The sequence below is a fragment of the Erinaceus europaeus genome, chromosome 4 (genome assembly GCF_950295315.1).
Source record: "Erinaceus europaeus chromosome 4, mEriEur2.1, whole genome shotgun sequence".
Lineage (NCBI taxonomy): Eukaryota > Metazoa > Chordata > Mammalia > Eulipotyphla > Erinaceidae > Erinaceus > Erinaceus europaeus.
In genome coordinates this window covers 149,382,977-149,401,878 of record NC_080165.1, presented here as the reverse complement: position 1 = coordinate 149,401,878, position 18,902 = coordinate 149,382,977, and the positions used below count along the sequence as shown (strand labels likewise).

Genomic DNA, 18,902 nt, shown 5'->3' with positions numbered 1-18,902 from the left:
TTTCAAAAATACATCAATAGTAATACAATAATAGTGGGAGACTTCAATACCCCACTCTCACACTTAGACAGATCAACAAAGCAGAGAACCAATAAAGATACAAGAGAATTGAATGAAGAGATTGACAGACTAGACCTCTTGGACATTTTCAGACTCCTCCACCCCAAAAAACTGGAATACACCTTCTTTTCAAATCCACATAACACATACTCAAGGATAGACCACATGTTAGGCCACAAAGACAGCATCAATAAATTCAAGAGCATTGAAATCATCCCAAGTATCTTCTCAGACCACAGTGGAGTAAAACTAACTTTTAACAACAAACGGAAAATTATTAAAAGACATAGAATTTGGAAACTAAACAACATGCTCCTTAAGAACCACTGGGTCAGAGACTCACTCAAACAGGAAATTCAAATGTTCCTGGAAACTAATGAAAATGAAGACACAACCTATCAAAATATTTGGGACACAGCGAAAGCAGTACTGAGAGGGAAACTTATAGCCATACAATCACATATTAAACACCAAGAAGAAGCCCAAATGAACGACCCTACTACACACCTCAAGGACTTAGAGGAAGAGGAACAAAGGAACCCTAAAGCAACCAGAAGGACAGAAATCACTAAAGTTAGAGCAGAAATAAACAACATCAAAAATAAAAGAACCATACAAAAGATCAATGAAGCCAAATGTTGGTTCTTTGAAAGATTAAACAAAATTGACAAACCCCTAGCCAGACTCACCAAACAAAAAAGAGAGAAGACTCAAATTAGTAGAATTGTAAACGATGCAGGAGATATTACAACTGACACCACAGAAATCCAGAGAATTCTGCGAAACTTCTATAAAGAACTATATGCCACCAAGTTAGAGAATCTGGAAGAAATGGAACAATTTCTAGAAACCTATGCACTTCCAAAACTGAACCAAGAAGAACTACAAAATCTAAATGCACCAATCACAGACAAAGAAATTGAAACCGTTATTAAGAATCTCCCCAACAACAAAAGTCCTGGACCAGATGGCTTCACAAACGAATTCTACAAAACTTTCAGGAAACAGTTAATACCCATACTTCTAAAGCTCTTCCATAAGATTGAAGAAACAGGAATACTCCCTTCCACCTTTTATGAAGCCAACATCACCCTGATACCAAAAGCTGATAGGGACAGAACAAAAAAGGAAAACTACAGACCAATATCTCTGATGAACATAGATGCCAAAATATTAAACAAGATCTTGGCCAACCGGATACAGCAACACATCAAAAAGATTGTTCATCATGACCAAGTGGGATTCATCCCAGGAATGCAAGGCTGGTTCAACATCCGTAAATCAATCAATGTCATTCATCACATCAATAAAAGCAAAGCCAAAAACCACATGATTATCTCAATAGATGCAGAGAAAGCCTTTGACAAAATCCAACACCCATTCATGCTCAAAACTCTACAAAAAATGGGAATAGATGGGAAATTCCTCAAGATAGTGGAGTCTATATATAGCAAACCTACAGCCAACATCATACTCAATGGACAGAAGCTGAAAGCATTCCCCCTCAGATCGGGGACTAGACAGGGCTGTCCACTGTCACCGTTACTCTTCAACATAGTATTGGAAGTTCTTGCCATAGCAATCAGGCAAGAGAAAGAAATCAAAGGAATACAGATTGGAAGGGAAGAAGTCAAGCTCTCACTATTTGCAGATGATATGATAGTATACATAGAAAGACCTAAAGAATCCAGTAGAAAATTACTGGAAGTTGTTAGGCAATATAGCAAGGTATCAGGCTACAAAATCAATGTACAAAAATCAGTGGCATTTCTTTATGCAAACACTAAATCTGAAGAAGAAGACATCCAGAAATCACTCCCATTTACTGTTTCAGCAAAATCAATCAAATACCTAGGAATAAAGTTGACCAAAGAAGTGAAAGACTTGTATACTGAAAACTATGAGTCGCTACTCAAGGAGATAGAAACTGATACCAAGAAATGGAAAGATATCCCATGCTCATGGATTGGAAGAATAAATATCATCAAAATGAATATTCTCCCCAGAGCCATATACAAATTTAATGCAATACCCATCAAAGTTCCACAAGGCTACTTTAAGAGAATAGAACAAACACTACAATCATTTATCTGGAACCTGAAAACACGTAGAATTGCCAAAACCATCTTAAGGAAAAGAAACAGAAATGGAGGCATCACACTCCCAGACCTTAAACTATATTATAAAGCCATCATCATCAAAACAGCATGGTACTGGAACAAAAATAGGCACACAGACCAGTGGAACAGAATTGAAAGCCCAGAAGTAAATCCCAACACCTATGGGCATCTAATCTTTGATAAGGGGGCCCAAAGTATTAAATGGAAAAAGGAGGCTCTCTTCAATAAATGGTGCTGGGAAAACTGGGTTGAAACATGCAGATGAATGAAATTGAACCACTTTATCTCACCAGAAACAAAAATCAACTCCAAATGGATCAAAGACCTAGATGTCAGACCAGAAACAATCAAATACTTAGAGGAAAACATTGGTAAAACACTTTCCCACCTACACCTCAAGGACATCTTTGATGAATCAAACCCAATTGCAAGGAAGACCAAAGCAGAAACAAACCAATGGGACTACATCAAATTGAAAAGCTTCTGCACATCCAAAGAAACTATTAAACAAACAGAGAGACCACTCACAGAATGGGAGAAGATCTTCACATGCCAGACATCAGACAAGAAACTAATCACCAAAATATATAAAGAGCTCAGCAAACTTAGCCGCAAAAAAGCAAATGACCCCATCCAAAAATGGGCAGAGGAAATGAACAAAACATTCACCACAGAGGAGATCCAAAAGGCTAACAAACATATGAAAAAGTGCTCTAGGTCACTGATTGTCAGAGAAATGCAAATTAAGACAACACTAAGATACCACCTCACTCCTGTAAGAATGGCATACATCAAAAAGGACAGCAGCAACAAATGCTGGAGAGGCTGTAGGGACAGAGAAACCCTTTTACATTGCTGGTGGGAATGTAAATTGGTACAGCCTCTGTGGAGAGCAGTCTGGAAAACTCTCACAAGGCTAGACATGGACCTTCCATATGACCCAATAATTCCTCTCCTGGGGTTATACCCCAAGGACTCCATAACACCCAACCAAAAAGAGGTGTGTACTCCTATGTTCATAGCAGCACAATTCATAATAGCTAAAACCTGGAAGCAACCCAGGTGCCCAACAACAGATGAGTGGCTGAGAAAGCTGTGGTATATATACACAATGGAATACTATGCAGCTATCAAGAACAATGAACCCACCTTCTCTGACCCATCTTGGACAGAGCTAGAAGGAATTATGTTAAGTGAACTAAGTCAGAAAGATAAAGATGAGTATGGGATGATTCCACTCATCAACAGAAGCTGACTTAGAAGATCTGAAAGGGAAACTAAAAGCAGGACCTGATCAAATTGTAAGTAGGGCACCAAAGTAAAAACCCAGTGGTGAGGGGTAGACATGTAGCTTCCTGGGCCAGTGGGGGGTGGGAGTGGGCGGGAGGGATGGGTCACAGTCCTTTGGTCGTGGGAATGGTGTTTATGTACACTCCTAGCAAAATGTAGACATATAAATCAGTAGTTAATTAATATGAGAGGGGGAAATCAATTGTATGTCTCAAAATTTCTCAAAACACAAACTGAATCTTTTTAATATATAGGCTATGTATTTGATATACAGACTCTCTCAAAAGCCTAGACCAAGTAGATTAGAAGCTTCCAATAGCACAGCTATATACAAGATACTGGGTACTGTACAGCAAACCATAACAAAGGGACTTTTCAAAGTTAACCCAATTAACAAATAATGTGATGATAATATTAACTATCGATTGTCTTTTTGAACCCTAAGACAGCAGGAACCTCACATCTTCACTATAGAGCCCCTACTTTCCCCAGTCCTGGAACCCTTGGATAGGGCCCACTTTCCCGTATACATCTCCCAATCCAAACCAAATAACATTGCATCCGCCGATCACAACCTAACCAAAGCAACGATTGCCATCTCAACATGCTTCACCTCAGACTGTATCCAGAGACTTCACGTGTGGAATGACAACCCTTCAGCTTCATTACTCGGGTGAGACCTTTCCTTTTATAGTACACTCTAATTTCATCTCAGGTGGTTCACTTTCTAACAAAGTCCCATAACCTAGATATACACCAGTTTCTGTGAGAGAGAGCTTATGTGCACACGTATCCATAAACTACTGCAAAATATATACCTGAAAGCAGGATTACACTAGAGTTTGCAGTGAGTACCTCCCTAACACTTCCTCTCCACTATTCTAAGCTTGGGATCCATGATTGCTCAACAAATTGTTTGGCTTCATATGTTAACTCTCTTTTCAATCACCAGGTTCCAGATGCCACCAGGATGCTGGCTAGGCTTCCCTGGATTGAAGACCCCACCAATGTTTCCTGGAGCTCAGCTTCCCCAGAGACACACCCTACTAGGGAAAGAGAGAGGCAGACTGGGGGTATGGACCGACCAGTCAACGCCCATGTTCAGCGGGGAAGCAACTACAGAAGCCAGACCTTCTACCTTCTGCAACCCTCAACGACCCTGGGTCCATGCTCCCAGAGGGATAGAGAATGGGAAAGCTACCATGGGAGGGGGGGATTATGGGGATTGGGTGGTGGGAATTGTGTGGAGTTGTACCCCTCCTACCTTATGCTTTTGTTCACTAATCCTTTCTTATATAAAAAAATTAAAAAAAAAAAAAAAAGATCATCTTTTTTTAATCGCTTAAGTTTCTATAGTACTGCGGTGTAAGAAATAGCAGCCACATGACAGAGCCTCACGTTTATCAGTGTACATTCGTATAGATGACATGAAAATAAGGGCATCTGGTTTAGTCTAGGACGCAAATTTGTGACGCTACTGAAATGGTCTTTCATTCACGGATCCCAAATTAGTATCTCAACAAAACATTTAAAGAAAGTATGATTATTAAAATGAACGTTTACCTTATTTGTACATTTAACCCCCACAAACGTTTGTCCAAGAGGAACTGGGCGAAATCGGCCGTCAAAGTAGAATAGTCCAATGGAGGGGTTGACGTGCAGGAACGAGGCGACGTCCAGGTAGTTGGGTAAGGTCGCAGACAGCCCGAGAATCCGGATCATACTCTGTGTCGATTCAACCTAGACCGGGCGTTTTCAGGAGTGAATGAGAGAGAGGGATTCAAGCACAGCGGATCTCTACTGAGTTCACGTAGTTTAGGAGGAAATACTAGTACGAAAAGAAAACTGACATCTGAGACATGATCTTCTAAAGTGTCATCTTAGGACCTTTCTGAACTCAAAATTCTATTCCATATTTTCTTTCTGTAAAACTGTAGTAAAGTAACAAAGGTAGTCTTTACTGTGAAATTTAATTTTCAGCATTCAAATATATGTTTAAGTTCAATAATTCCATATTTACTTTAAACATGAAAATACAGAAGTAGCAGTGGCCCACCCATTTGAACACACATGTCACCGTGCAAATGGGACTGGGGTCAGGTCCCACTCCCCACCGCCGTAGGAAAGCTTCATGAGCAGTGAAGCAGGTTTGCGGGTGACTCTCTCTTCCCCTCTCACTCTCACCCTCCCCTCTCAATTTTTCTCCATCCTAACAAATGCAAAGAGAAAAAAAAAAATAGCCACAAAAGTGGCATATTCCTCATGTAGGCCCCAAATTCCAGCCACAATCCTGGCGGCAATCAATAATCAGTCAATGAAACTGGGCTGGATGACCACATATTTTACGTGTATTTATTATTTACAATACAGTGTGGAAATTAACTTCATTGAACTAGAATTAGTTTTCATTCTTGTGCCATTTATAAGACCAGCATTTCCCTTCTTTTATCATAGACTGGTTTTCCTAACCTATAATTATTTAACTGTCATATGGAATTCTTTTTACTCTGTACTCACAATAATTAGAAATGCACATAAGAATTCAAATAAAGTAGTTATAAGAGCTGTGAAAGGACAAATACTGAATGATCTCGCATATAGGTGGAAGCTAGGAAAAAGAACAGCAAAGGAAAGCACAAATTAAAGCCTAGGTTAGTGCAGTGTGTTGCACCAAAGCAAAGGACTCTGAGGAGGGAGGAGGCGGGGGAGAAGGAAAAAAGAGGGGAGGAGAACCTTGCGGTCCTGATGCATGATGATGTTAAAAGGCCTAAGTTGTGGATGGGAGTGTTCTTCAATGAACTTTCAAGGAGAGATGAGAAACTGTAATTAAATTTAAAAAACAGTAGAAAAGAAATCTCTAGTTCACACAATAAAAACTTCAGTAATTCCCAGAATTACAAAACAGGTCGTTGCAATTCTCTATAATCTAATAAAAAGAGAAACCAGTGATGAACAAAAAAATCTACTTAGAACTAAAGTATACCATTGAGATCCAATAATGCTGCTACCAACAAATTCATAGCAGATTTCCAGACTCTGCTGGCAAGTCCTCGTAGTCTAGAAGATTCAGTAGGTTTAAACAACATAGTCCAATGTGAATACTAGGAATATTTTCATATCACCACCTACCATCACCTCCTAAAAATACTGAATAAGGGGAGTCAGGCAGTAGCATAGTGGGTAAAACATAGGTGGCGCAAAAATCCTGGTTCAAGCTCCTGGCTCCCCACCTGCAGAGGAGTCGTTTCACAAGCAGTGAAGCAGGTCTGCAGGTGTCTGTCTTTCTCTCCCCATCTCTGTCTTCCCTTCCTCTTTCCATTTCTATCTGTCCTATCCAACAACAATATCAATAACAATAACTACAACAATAAAACAAGAAGGGCAACAAAAGGGAATAAATAAATATTAAAAAATCCAAAACAAAGTCAAACAAAACTAAGGTGCCTGAGAAAAAGAGAAATTAAGACCCTACTTCTTATTTAAGAAACCACCTTACACAGTGTGATTAGGGCCTTTTATATAGTGATTAGAGTAATGATTTGACTTGGTTTTAAAGTTATTGAAAATAACTTTTAGGATTTTTAATGTCAAATGTGTAATGCTCAATGATTTTTTTTTTTTTTTTGCTAAAAGTCCATTTCAAGACTATTTTAGTTTTTAAATTCATGAAAATAAACCTGTCACTCTCAGTAAAGATAAACCAATGTGAGAAATACTTTCTTTTACATAGGGATGAGTTGGAACTTTATCAAAAGTCAAAGTCAAACCTCAAAGTTTTATTATTACCACCACAATAGATTTGCCCTTTTTTTTTTTTTTTTCATATTTTTTCAATCATCCCAACTGTGCTGTGAGTTTTGGCCTGAATTCCATCACGCAATTTCAGAACCTAAACAGAATCTACATGCTGCTGTAGTCAGCTCCAAAGGCAAATGCCGTGAAAAGCACTGACCCCTACTGGGGATATCTGGCAACGACCCAGAAGGAACCAAAGAGTAGCTGCTTTTTAAAGTAAAACCAGTTAAAAATAATTGTAATAGCAAACCGGAAATGAAAAACAAATAACAGAGTCTTTCTGTCTTAGAATTTTAAAATATAGAGGGAGAACGATAACGCTATCATTATAATGAGCTGTGTAACTATCAGGAAGACTGACAACTATCCGTCTTCCAAAGGAAGAGAGTGCAGAGAGAAAACAGAAGAGATGTCATTAATTTTGACTGAACCAGGAAGCACTCAGAAAAGCCCTATGTGGCACATTCAAAAGAACAGTGGGTTTTCAGTTGACAGAAAGAAGAGCTAATTCTATGCTTATGGCTCTTAATAAAATAAACAGTTTTTACCTCTACAAGACAGTCAATCATATCGGAAAAAAAAGGAGTAAAAGAATAGTTTTGTGTAGCTAAGGGATACGTGAAAGCTAGAGCTGGAAATATAAATCACGGCTTGAATAGGCTTGAAGAAATATGCTATTTTTCAAATGCTAGTACAAGTCATCAGAGAAAGGTTTCTGAACATAGTGGAGGGTCAACTATATACATGGGATTTGATTAGACTATGGAGAAGTCACTGCACATGAAGAATTGATATGGTATATACTTAAATAGCAGATATTATATATTACTTATAAGATATACTAAGATATTTTAACAGTTCCCCTTTATCGGTTTCTTTTTCTGTAGTTTCAGTTGTTTGTGATCAGCCAGCATGAAGTATTAAGTAGACTAAGGTATTTTGAGAGAGCACATTCATTTATCATGTTGCAGTATGGCTATAATTGCTCCATTTAACAATTGTTTTTAGCCTTCAAGTAAGCACAGGAAAAAAGATCCTATGCAGATAGAGTCTACCACTTCCTTAACATTAGGCACTCACTGGAGTCTCGATGGACTCTTCCAAGAGAAGAGGTGGTTATTGTAAATATTCAAGTAATTATACACTGAACGACAGTAAAATTTCAGTGCATTTCGCTTATATAGTTAAACCTCCATGGTTTATAATAGCAATTGTATCTGAAAATCTATATCATGCATTTTTAAAATAAATTCTAATATATCATGATTGCCCCAATATATATTGGATATATTTTACTGTACAAATACACAATTTATTGGTCCATTTCACTTTTCTTAGACATTTAAGTTGTTTCAAACTCTCTTTGCATTAACAAGAAAGATTCAGTGAAGGGTGGTATGAGTATATCTGTGTTTTGTGCAGTGATTTCCAAAGGTTAGATCCACCCGGGGGTGGTTTTTAGTGAGATCTTTTGAATCTCTCTTTTTTCCTAATTTCAGTCTGATCATGAGAAGAATCTTGTGTTGATTCGGTTCCTCTCTAGTGACCTTTTCCTTGATTCTGAGCATGGTTATCCTCTCTACTACTGTCTCTACTACAGAATCCTTTTTCAAAAAAGCTTATACTAATTCTACTAATTTATGGTGACTTTAGATCTGAAAGAGGCTTAACTTCCCTTTCTTCAACTTGCTAGGACAGCTAGAAATTGGGGGGGGGGGAGATGGACTTAGAAGGGAGGGGAGAAGGAGAGGGGGGTGGAGAGGAAGAGGGGAGTGGAGAGGGGGATGGTGAGGGAGAGGGGGGTAGAGAGAAAGCTGCAGCCCTCCATCCTCTGGTGAGAATGGGGGCTTGCGGCCTATGTGCCTCAGCCCAGCCCCAGGGAAGGCTGACTTTACTTTATGTGCTACAAATCATCTCTTTTATTCAGTTACATAGATTAACATTTCAGAGGCATCTGCTAATCAAGTTTTTTTTTTCCCCAACATTTTATGATATCCTAATCTGTCACATTTCCTTTAAAGTCTACTTTTGAATTTAGATTCTTCAATTCAAGGTCACTGCAAAATATTGTGTGTGTGTGTGTGTGTGTGTGTGTGTGTGTGTGTGTGTTGGGAGGGTAGATTAGAGCAGTGTGTTATTTATGTGATGCTAGCAATCAAGTCCAGTTCCTCTCACATGTAAGGCATGCACTCTACCACTAAATCACTTCTGGGCCCATCTAATCTTTAATGCACCAAAAAATTAATACAGTTATGAAACCATTGAATCATTAATCCATCTAGATGTGATGGATTACAGGAAAACACATAATTTCCTAAAGCTTTATACTGTTTTTGCACTTTAAACTTTTCCAAACTGACCTCTGAATCAGAAACACTCAGAATATGAGATGTGAAAGACCAGCTATCTGACTGCTGGTGTGAGGGGAAGGGCTGCCTAAGGGCAAACTGAGTGTGGGTCCCCAGGTGGAAGACCATGCAGACTGAGACGCCACAAAGGTATGAATGGTCAGCAGTCCCAAACCACTACGTGCTACTTCTCAAGAAAAGATTAAGACACACAGATTTAGATGACTACATTTCATCTTACATAACGAGAACAAATCAAGTTCAGCTTTCTTTTTAAAGGATAACACATAATAGAGAGTAGAGAAGTAGATGAAATCACTGATAATTTTTTTTTTATAGCCTGCTATACTGTAACACTGTTTGACTGGTATTAGATTTAACTTAGTAACAGAAGCATAAAACAGTAAGTGGTTTTGAGGTGAGGTCAAAGAAACTCATAAAATTAGACTTGGAAGATAGAAAACCTGGGTACTTTAAGATCTGCAGAGAAAAGCGTTAAGTGCTTCTCCACACTAAGATTAATTTGATTCCCATTGGTAGCATTGTACTTAACTTATTGGACAGAGACTGAAGAGAAACTCAGGGAGGGGAGGGGAAAAGAGAAAGGGAGGGAGAGAGAGAGAGAGAGAGAGAGAGCGAAAGAGTGAGAGAGAGAGAGACCCACAGTCCTGCTTCACTGCTTCCCAGCAGGTGGGGAGCAGGGGCTTATACTAGGGTCCTTGCGCACTGTAGTGTGTGCACTCACCTGGTTCCCATCCCGTTAGGAATACAGATTATTACATTTTTACAGCTGCACTAACGGTTCAAAGCTTACCACTCTCTCTCCCCTCCAAAATAGTTTTATAACTCATTTCTTCTTACCTGCCGTAAAGTCCGCGCCACTATGCTCTCAAGTACTGGGCCTCTGTCTTCATGCAGCAAGTGGACTTCATCAAGAATGAGGAGCTTCACAAGCTGAGAAAGAGCCACATCTCCAACACTCTTTCTTGTCACTACATCCCATTTTTCTGGTGTGGTCACGAGCATCTATAAAACATGAAAATAGAAGCACATTTAAAAGGGCAAAATTCATATATGTTATTCAGTCAACTGTGTGGCTAAAAAAAGTGGCTGCACCAATGGAGAGGAAAATGTTTAAATTATTCCAAAATAGTGCGTATTTAAAAAATTTTTTTTGTACTATCATTATTTACTTATTGGATAGAGGCAATCAGAAATCGAGAGGAGGGGAGGAGATAGAGAGGGATAGAGAGAGACACATCTGCAGCACTGCTTCACCACTTTCAAAGCTTCCCCCCTGCAGGTGGGGAAGGAGGCTCGAACCCGAGGCCTTGCTCACTGTAACGTGTGCGCTCAGCCAGGTGCGTCGCCCCCTCCCCCCCCCCCCCCCCCGCGCCCGCCCCCAGTGGCGCGCGCGCGCGCGCGCGCGCGCGCGCGCGCGTGCGTGCGTGCGTGCGTGTGTGCGTGTGTGCGTGTGTGCGTGTGTGCGTGTGTGCGTGTGTGCGTGTGTGCGTGTGTGCGTGTGTGCGTGTGTGCGTGTGTGCGTGTGTGCGTGTGTGCGTGTGTGTGTGTGTGTGTGTGTGTGTGTGTGTGTGTGTGTGTGTGTGTGTGTGTGTGTGTGTGTGTGTGTGTGTGTGTGTGTGTGTGTGTGTGTGTGTGTGTGTGTGTGTGTGTGTGTGTGGTGGGGACTGAACCGTGGACTGGCTCAGGCACAGCGACCGGAGTGGCCTCTGCAGCCAATGCGAGCGCAGTCCGCTGGGAGCCAAGACGAGGTCATCGCCTCTGCCTGTCTGGGCGGAACTTGAAGGCATCATATTGAAGTGAGACGAGCTAGAAAGAGAAGGACAGGGAGTCGGGCGGTAGCGCAGCGGGTTAAGCGCACGAGGAGCGAAGCGCAAGGACCGGCATAAGGATCCCGGTTCGAGCCCCCGGCTCCCCACCTGCAGGGGAGTCGCTTCCCAGGCGGTGAAGCAGGTCTGCAGGTGTCTGTCTTTCTCTCCCCCTCTCTGTCTTCCCCTCCTCTCTCCATTTCTCTCTGTCCTGTCTAATAACAACATCAAAACAGCAACAATAATAACCACACAACGTTAAACAACAAGGGCAACAAAAGGGAAAAAAGTGGCCTCTAGGAGCAGCGGGTTCATGGTGCACTATAGACAGTGGGCATGTCAAAGGGCCTTTCTTTCTTCTTTCCTTCCCAGTTCTACAGTTCTACTGCTCTTTTTCCCCAGACAGACATAAACAGAAGAAAGACACCACGGCAGGGCCGCTTCCTCCAGTGTGGTGAGCACTGTACTCACAGATAAGCTGTGAGCACGGCAGACCAGCTATCTTTCCAGGTGAAGGCACTCTCTCTCTAATTTACAACAAGGAGGTTTTCAAAACAAGAAAGTACTTCAAAGTAGTCTGCTGGCAAAATAAAATAGCATTTTTCACAACAGTAGACAGCTCACCTTACCAAGCAGCAGACCCTGGGCTTAAGTCCCAGCACCACTTGGTGACTCTTGAACAACACTGGAGGAGATTCAAGTAGCACAGATCATCTCCTCTCTCTGTCTCTCTCTCTCCTCTCCATCTCTCTTCTCCCTGTCATTGTCTCACCCTCCATCTGTCTAAACAAATAAAGGCATGAAAACTGTGTCCAGGAGGTCACTCTTCAACACAGTAACTGTGTGAGGCACTGAGTTCATCTCTAGCACTGCATTTGGAGCTCTGCCATTGTGGTGGTGCAGGGAACTGACCCTATAACCTCTTGTCTCCTAGCCCCCACATGGGTACATACTCTAAAGACTAGCCCACACAAATGGCACATTAATAGCAGCCGAAACAGCGAGTCCTACATTTAAACCACTGGATTTAGAGCAGGAGGTAAAGCCATCATAGTATTAATGTAAATTTCAGAAGCAGACTGACATGAAGTTGTGGTTATTAACTCAGTGCTTGCTGTTTTACATAATGAATAGTAATTCCCTCTAAAAGGATACTACAACAGAGAAGAACACTGGGAAATAGGCCTACGTGTCGGTGATACAAAGATCACATGACTTAAAATAAACGAAAGCCAAAGATTCTAATAGCTAATAGATTCTAATACACTCGATTATTCAGAAGGATTAAAATTACAGCCCACTGTGCTTTGAAGGAATTAACTAAGCGGAGAGCTACATCATCTTTCCAGTATTTCTGTTAAGCTAATTACTGTCAGTTTTGAAGTTAACTGTGGAGATAATAATCTTATTATTTTTAGATTGCAAATGGTACATAGATAGAAAACAAACAATCCAAATTCCCCAAGATGACCTGTTAATTTATTAAGAGATAATATCACTGCCATTTTGAAATAAAGTATATCAACCACAGCATTTATAACTGTACTTCCAAAGAGCATTGGCAGCTGTACTGAAGTAGATTAAAGAATTCACACATCAGTATGAAATACTACAAATCCAAAGATATAATTTGTTAGAGCAAATAGCAATAGTGAGATTACATTATTACACTGTAGAAAACATGGATTTGACTACAGATATAAAATGAATTTTGAGATATAAATAGGCTGAAACATTCCTTGTCATTAACATATTTTTTATCATAAAATTTAGATCTTTGTTTCTAAAAAATGGCATTTGAAAATAATCCAAAATATATTATTATAAATATATCTGTACACCACTAATACCATTTTTCATTGAGTCATAAAAATTTCATTTCTGAAATATTTTTCTAAACCATAAATTCATTTCATATTAAAATATAAGATCATTATTAAAAGATAGGAAAGCCACAAATTACATATCTAATTAATTACAGTTATAAATACAAAGCTTAATGGCTACTTTATCATGACCTACAATCATTGTCTCAACATATTCACATAAGTAAGTTTAAGAGATAATAAAGTAGTAACAACTAAACTGTATAATCAGTATCTCCGGGTATCAGAAAACCGTGACAGTAAACTGAAATGTCTACTCCAGCATTTTGTCCCCCATACTTGTCACTTTCAGCATAATGAGAAGTGGCTTCATTCATATTACTATGTTATCACATCAGCTCCCTGAACTAAAATGGTCAAAAAAGAAAGTGTCACATTGCTTAATGAATTGGAACTCATGCAAGACAGTTCCATCTGTCCTTATATCAGGGCATAGGTTAACTGTCAATATTCTTACAGTCAACTTAAGTTTCTCTCAATAAATGTGCTTCCTCGGGAGTATAAAAATCATTATTTTGAAACTGTTCCAGTTTTAGCCAGTCCACTGGGAAACTGGCTGAGTTGAGATGCTACATGTTACCGCTGTGTTAAAAACCTGGTATGTTCAACTTAAAATTGTTAACGCACTAGCCAAAACAAACTAACAAAAAACCACCCAGGGGAGGGAGTCCTAAACTGTTTTAACTTTATTTATTTTTAATTGATAGAGACAGAGAGAAATCAAGAGGGAAGAGGGAGACAGAGAGGGGGAGAGAGTGACAGAGAGACATCTGCAGCCCTGCTTCACCATTCGAGAAGCTTCTCCTTCTGGTGGGTTTGGGGGCTTGTACCCGGGTCCTTGTGCCTGGTAGTATGTGTGCATAACCACCCGGCCCAAGTCCTATGATTTGTCAGAACCAGTCTATCTGATGGCAGCTGAAATATTAATAGATATCAAAGGGCACCTACAGCTTTTTTTTTTTTTTTGGTTTGGTTTCTGCCTGACATTTTCATTTAGCAAGATTTCTCCCAGCTCCATCACTGTGGTTGCACAAAGCTAGATGTACATTTTTTTTTAAGCGATTGAAACAAACTTCATTACACAGACACACACACACACACACACACACACACACACACACACACACGCGCGCACACACACACACCATATTCTCCTTATACATCCAGTAATGAAAGGGACTGTTCAATTGTTTCTATTTTTATTAAATATTTATTTATTCCCTTTTGTTGCCCTTGTTGTTTTATTGTTGTAGTTATTACTGTTGTTGTATAGGACAGAGAGAAATGGAGAGAGGAGGGGAAGACAGAAGGGAGGAAAAAGACACCTGCAGACCTGCTTCACCGCCTGTGAAGCGACTCCCCTGCAGGTGGGGGCCCGGGGGCTTGAACCGGGATCCTGACGTTGGTCCTTGCACTTTGAGCCACCTGCGCTTAACCTACTGCGCTACCGCCCGACTCCCTAGTTGTTTCTATTTTTTAGCAAGCATGAATAATGCTGCAGAGGACAGGAGAGTGGAGATACCTCCTAAGTCAATGATCTAACACAGACTCACAAGTGGGCACACATGGGAAGATAGCATAGAGATGAGTGTGGAGCTCAGAGAGAGGACCAACAAAGGAACAGAACCCAGACTCCAGGTAGAGGAGACAGACTTTCACAGAACGGTTCCACAGGGCAAGCTCCTGCCAAGGCCACCACCCACTGCCTCTGCTGCTGTGGCTCACAGTAGCCCTGGCCCCGGCCACTGCTGTCCACAGGGAGGCAGGCTTCTGCCCGCTGGTTTGGTCAGTCATCTGGCTCAGCTCTGTCTAGTCTAGGGGCTCGGCTCCTACAACCTGGCTTGTATCTGCTCCCGGGCTTCCTTCCTGCCACCCACTGCCTGGCGTGAACCCCTCAGTTCTGCTTAGCTCCTGTCATCTATACTCACCTCCTGATTTTCAGAAAATTCAAAAGTTATGTGAAGACTGAGTTAATGAGACATATAAAAATGGAATTAAAAATTGGCTCTTTTTGTTGGGGTTTATACATTTGGCAGATTTATTAGGTTCTTAAAAACCCTGGTAGGGAGGGAGTCGGGCAGTAGCACAGCGGGTTAAGCACAGGTGGCAAAGCACAAGGACCGGTGTAAGGATCCTGGTTCGAGCCCCCATTCTCTATCTACAGGGAATCACTTTAGAAGCAGTGAAGCAGGTCTGCAGGTGTCCGTCTTTCTCTCCCTCTCTCTGTCTTCCCGTCCTCTCTGTCCTATCTAACAACGATGACATCATTGTTAAAAACAACAATAGTAACTACAACAACAATAAAAAAAAAAAAAAAGAAAAACAAGGGCAACAAAAGGGAAAATAAATAAAAATAATAAAATAACAACAACAACAACAACAACAATAATAATAATAAAACCCTGGTAGGGAAAGCAGCAGGGAAGGAAAAAAACTAGTCCGCCATGAGGCATAAGCCGTCGCCCAGAATTCAGCTTCCAGGGTGTGTGGGTCTTGGGATGAGCAGGGACAAAAGGCCAGGAACCAAGGGCGAGCAGGAGAGAGCAAAAGACGAAAACAGCAGGGGAGCAAAGGAACTATTTCAGCCAGACTTCCTTACAGAAGCTCCAGTTGCCACAGTTCTTTGCGAGTTTACAGTCGACTGCAGGTCTGTGGTATGCCCACGCTGTCGGCCACACCAGGCACAAAGGACGCAGTAAGCTCCCAACACAGTGCCAGTGACGGAAGCAGAGAGCAGAGGCCGGAGAAACCCCGGTGTCCACAGAGACAGAGAACCCTCCCGATAAAGATGCCTAAAGGTCCTAGGGATGCTCGACAGATGGAGGAGCTATCTGGAGAAGGACTGCGACTAATTCAGAGAAGTACCGATAAGAATTAGAGAAGAGCACGTGTCCATAAACCAGAGCAAAACACACACCTGAAAGCAGAAGTGCACAAGAGTCTGCAGTGAGGATGCCCCCCCCACCCCACACATACCCCCAGCACTTCATCTGCAGTAATCCAGCCTTTAGGTCCACAATGGTCCAACAATGTGTTTGGCTTTGTATGTTAACTCTCTTTTCAGCCACCAGGTTCCAGATGTCATCAGGATGCCGGCCAGGCTTCCCTGGACAGACGACCCCACCAATGTGTCCTGGAGCTCCACTTCCCCAGAGCCCTGCTCCACTAGGGAAAGAGAGAGGCAGGCTGGGAGTATGGATCCACCTGTCAACACTCATGTTCAGCGGGGAAGCAATGACAGAAGCCAGACCTTCCACCTTCTGCATCCCACAATGACCCTGGGTCCATACTCCCAGAGGGATAGAGAATAGGAAAGCTACCAGGGAAGGGGAGGGAATACGGAGCTCTGGTAGTGGGAATTGTGTGAAGTTGCACCCGTCTTGTCTTACGGTTTTGTTAATGTCTCCTTTTTTAAATAAATAAATAAATAAATAAATAAATAAATGAAAAAGAATTAGAGAAGAAATCGTAACAGTAATCGAATGAATGACTGCATAAAGATAAGTGAAGACAACAGAAGAAAGAGATGTGCAACATCGAGAGAAACAACATTCACAAAGGTACAAGGAAGGAGAGAAAGGAACAGAACTCCTTTTTGTAAATAAAATATTAATTAAGAACTTACCTAAAGAAGACAGAACCCAATCCCCGGTCCAGAAAATTCAAGAAACACCAACAAAAATGAATTTAAGTTCAATTTTACCAGAGCATGTGATATTATTTCTAATAATAACTTTTTAAAAAATATATTAAATCACCTAAATCTTAGGCCAGGGAGGCCAGAAGGAACTGGTCTTGTCAGTATTTTGATAGAGCCATTTGTAAGTAGCACTAAATGACATGAATCATGGTAAGGTCCTGTATGGTACAGTAAATCTTAACCATGGGATTTTCAAAGTAAACAAAGTTCCCAAATAACTTGGTTATAAAAGTAATTATCTGTTGTCTTCTTAAAGTTTAAGACAGCAGGAACCTTCCCCATTCTCTGTAAAACTCGTATTTGCACCTTTTCCTTCCTGCTTCTCTTGATCCAGACCATTGACACGACATCTGCTGATCTCAACCAAGTCATTGCCACCAGTGCCACCTCGGCATGTCCCACTCTGCACTGTGTCCGCAGACTCCAGGCTGGAGATGTCAACCCTCCAGCTCCAGCCCTCTGGTGAGACCTTTCCTAGCTCACAGGACTCCTTAGTTCCATCCCAGTAACATATTTTTCTAACAAAGCCACAGAACCTAGATATAGACCCGGGCCCAGGAGACAGGACACATGTGCATGTATCCATCCACAACCTGAGAGAAGATAATACACCTTGAAGTGAAAGGGTGCAATAGTCTACAGTGAGTGAGTCAGTGAAGTGCAGCGAGCAAGGAGAAAGACCTACAAAGACACCACAGAGGACTTCATCAGATATTTTCTACTTAGACCTAGACACCCTCCTCACTTTAGAGTTAGTTTCCTGTTTCACTCCCTGTTTCACTTCCCTCCATCACTTTAGAGTTAGTCTAATCCTGTCAGCTAAAGTAAGGATTACAAAGGCTGGATAAGGGCAAGAGACTGGCATATTTTAATTAGCGGTGGATCTTTGGTCACTACCAGGCCACAAGGAATTCTGGGATTCCCACACAGATCTGATGGGTCTAGACCTCTACCAGATGCCTCTCTCCACCATCACTGGTCATCTCCATCAGGAAGTTCATCAGAAACCTTCCTGTGGGCCTCTCCAGGATCTTGCCCTCCATGTGGGACAATGCTAGGGACTGCCCCACTCTCCAAAAGGAGGCTGGGTCCACATGCTCTGCCACTGGAGGAAGACGGGTCCTGAAATGAGTGCAGCCTAGAATGTTCCCAGCTGTGACCACGGACTGCGACCGGCAGGAACACAGAGTCTATAGGTTTAGCTCCTGTGCTAAACACGAATAGACACGGGGTTTATGCTAACGGTTTATGCTCCCCTTATTTGGGAGCTACGCTCTGCCCTGCTCCAGCTCTCTAGTTCTATTCCCAACTCGGACACCATCTTCCCAGAAAATATTTTTTAGCCCACATGCATGTGAGCTGTTGAGCTCAGGCAAAAACTGGTAAACTCATAGGCCCCTTAGAATATACCTAAAGCAATTGGAGTATTACACCAAAGTAAAAGACCCTGGGGTGGGTGGGTGGGTGGGTGGGGAGAATACAGGTCCATGAAAAATGATGAATGAAATAGTGGGGGTTGTATTGCTAAATGGGAATCTGGGGAACGTTATGCATGTAAAAAAAAAAAAAAAGAAGAAGTAGAAACGCAAAGCAGAAAATGACTGAGTTTGGAGTATGGCACCAAAGTAAGAAAGCAGAAGTACACTAGAGTTTGCAGTGAGTACCTCCCTAATACTTCCTCTCCACTTTTCCAAGCTTTGGGTCCATGATTGCTCAACAATTTGTTTGGCTTTGTATGTTAACTCTCTTTTCATTCACCAGGTTCCAGGTGTCATCAGGATGCCGGCCAGACTTCCCTGGATTGAAGACACCACCAATGTGTCCTGGAGCTCAGCTTCCCCAGAGACCCATCCTACTAGGGAAAGAGAGAGGCA

At 41.5% G+C, this 18,902-nt stretch overlaps 1 protein-coding gene across 2 annotated transcripts in view; it reads right to left on the bottom strand.

Moving 5' to 3' along the window:
• Nucleotides 1–18,902, bottom strand: part of ASCC3 (activating signal cointegrator 1 complex subunit 3) — a 262,037-nt gene that overhangs the window by 183,246 nt on the left and 59,889 nt on the right. For both annotated transcript variants that reach the window (XM_060190713.1, XM_016188499.2), the window contains 2 exons: nt 10,475–10,639; nt 5,034–5,210 (listed from right to left, as the gene is read on the bottom strand). In XM_060190713.1, the coding sequence (XP_060046696.1) occupies nt 5,034–5,210; nt 10,475–10,639 (342 nt within the window). The remainder of the gene's footprint in view (nt 1–5,033; nt 5,211–10,474; nt 10,640–18,902) is intronic.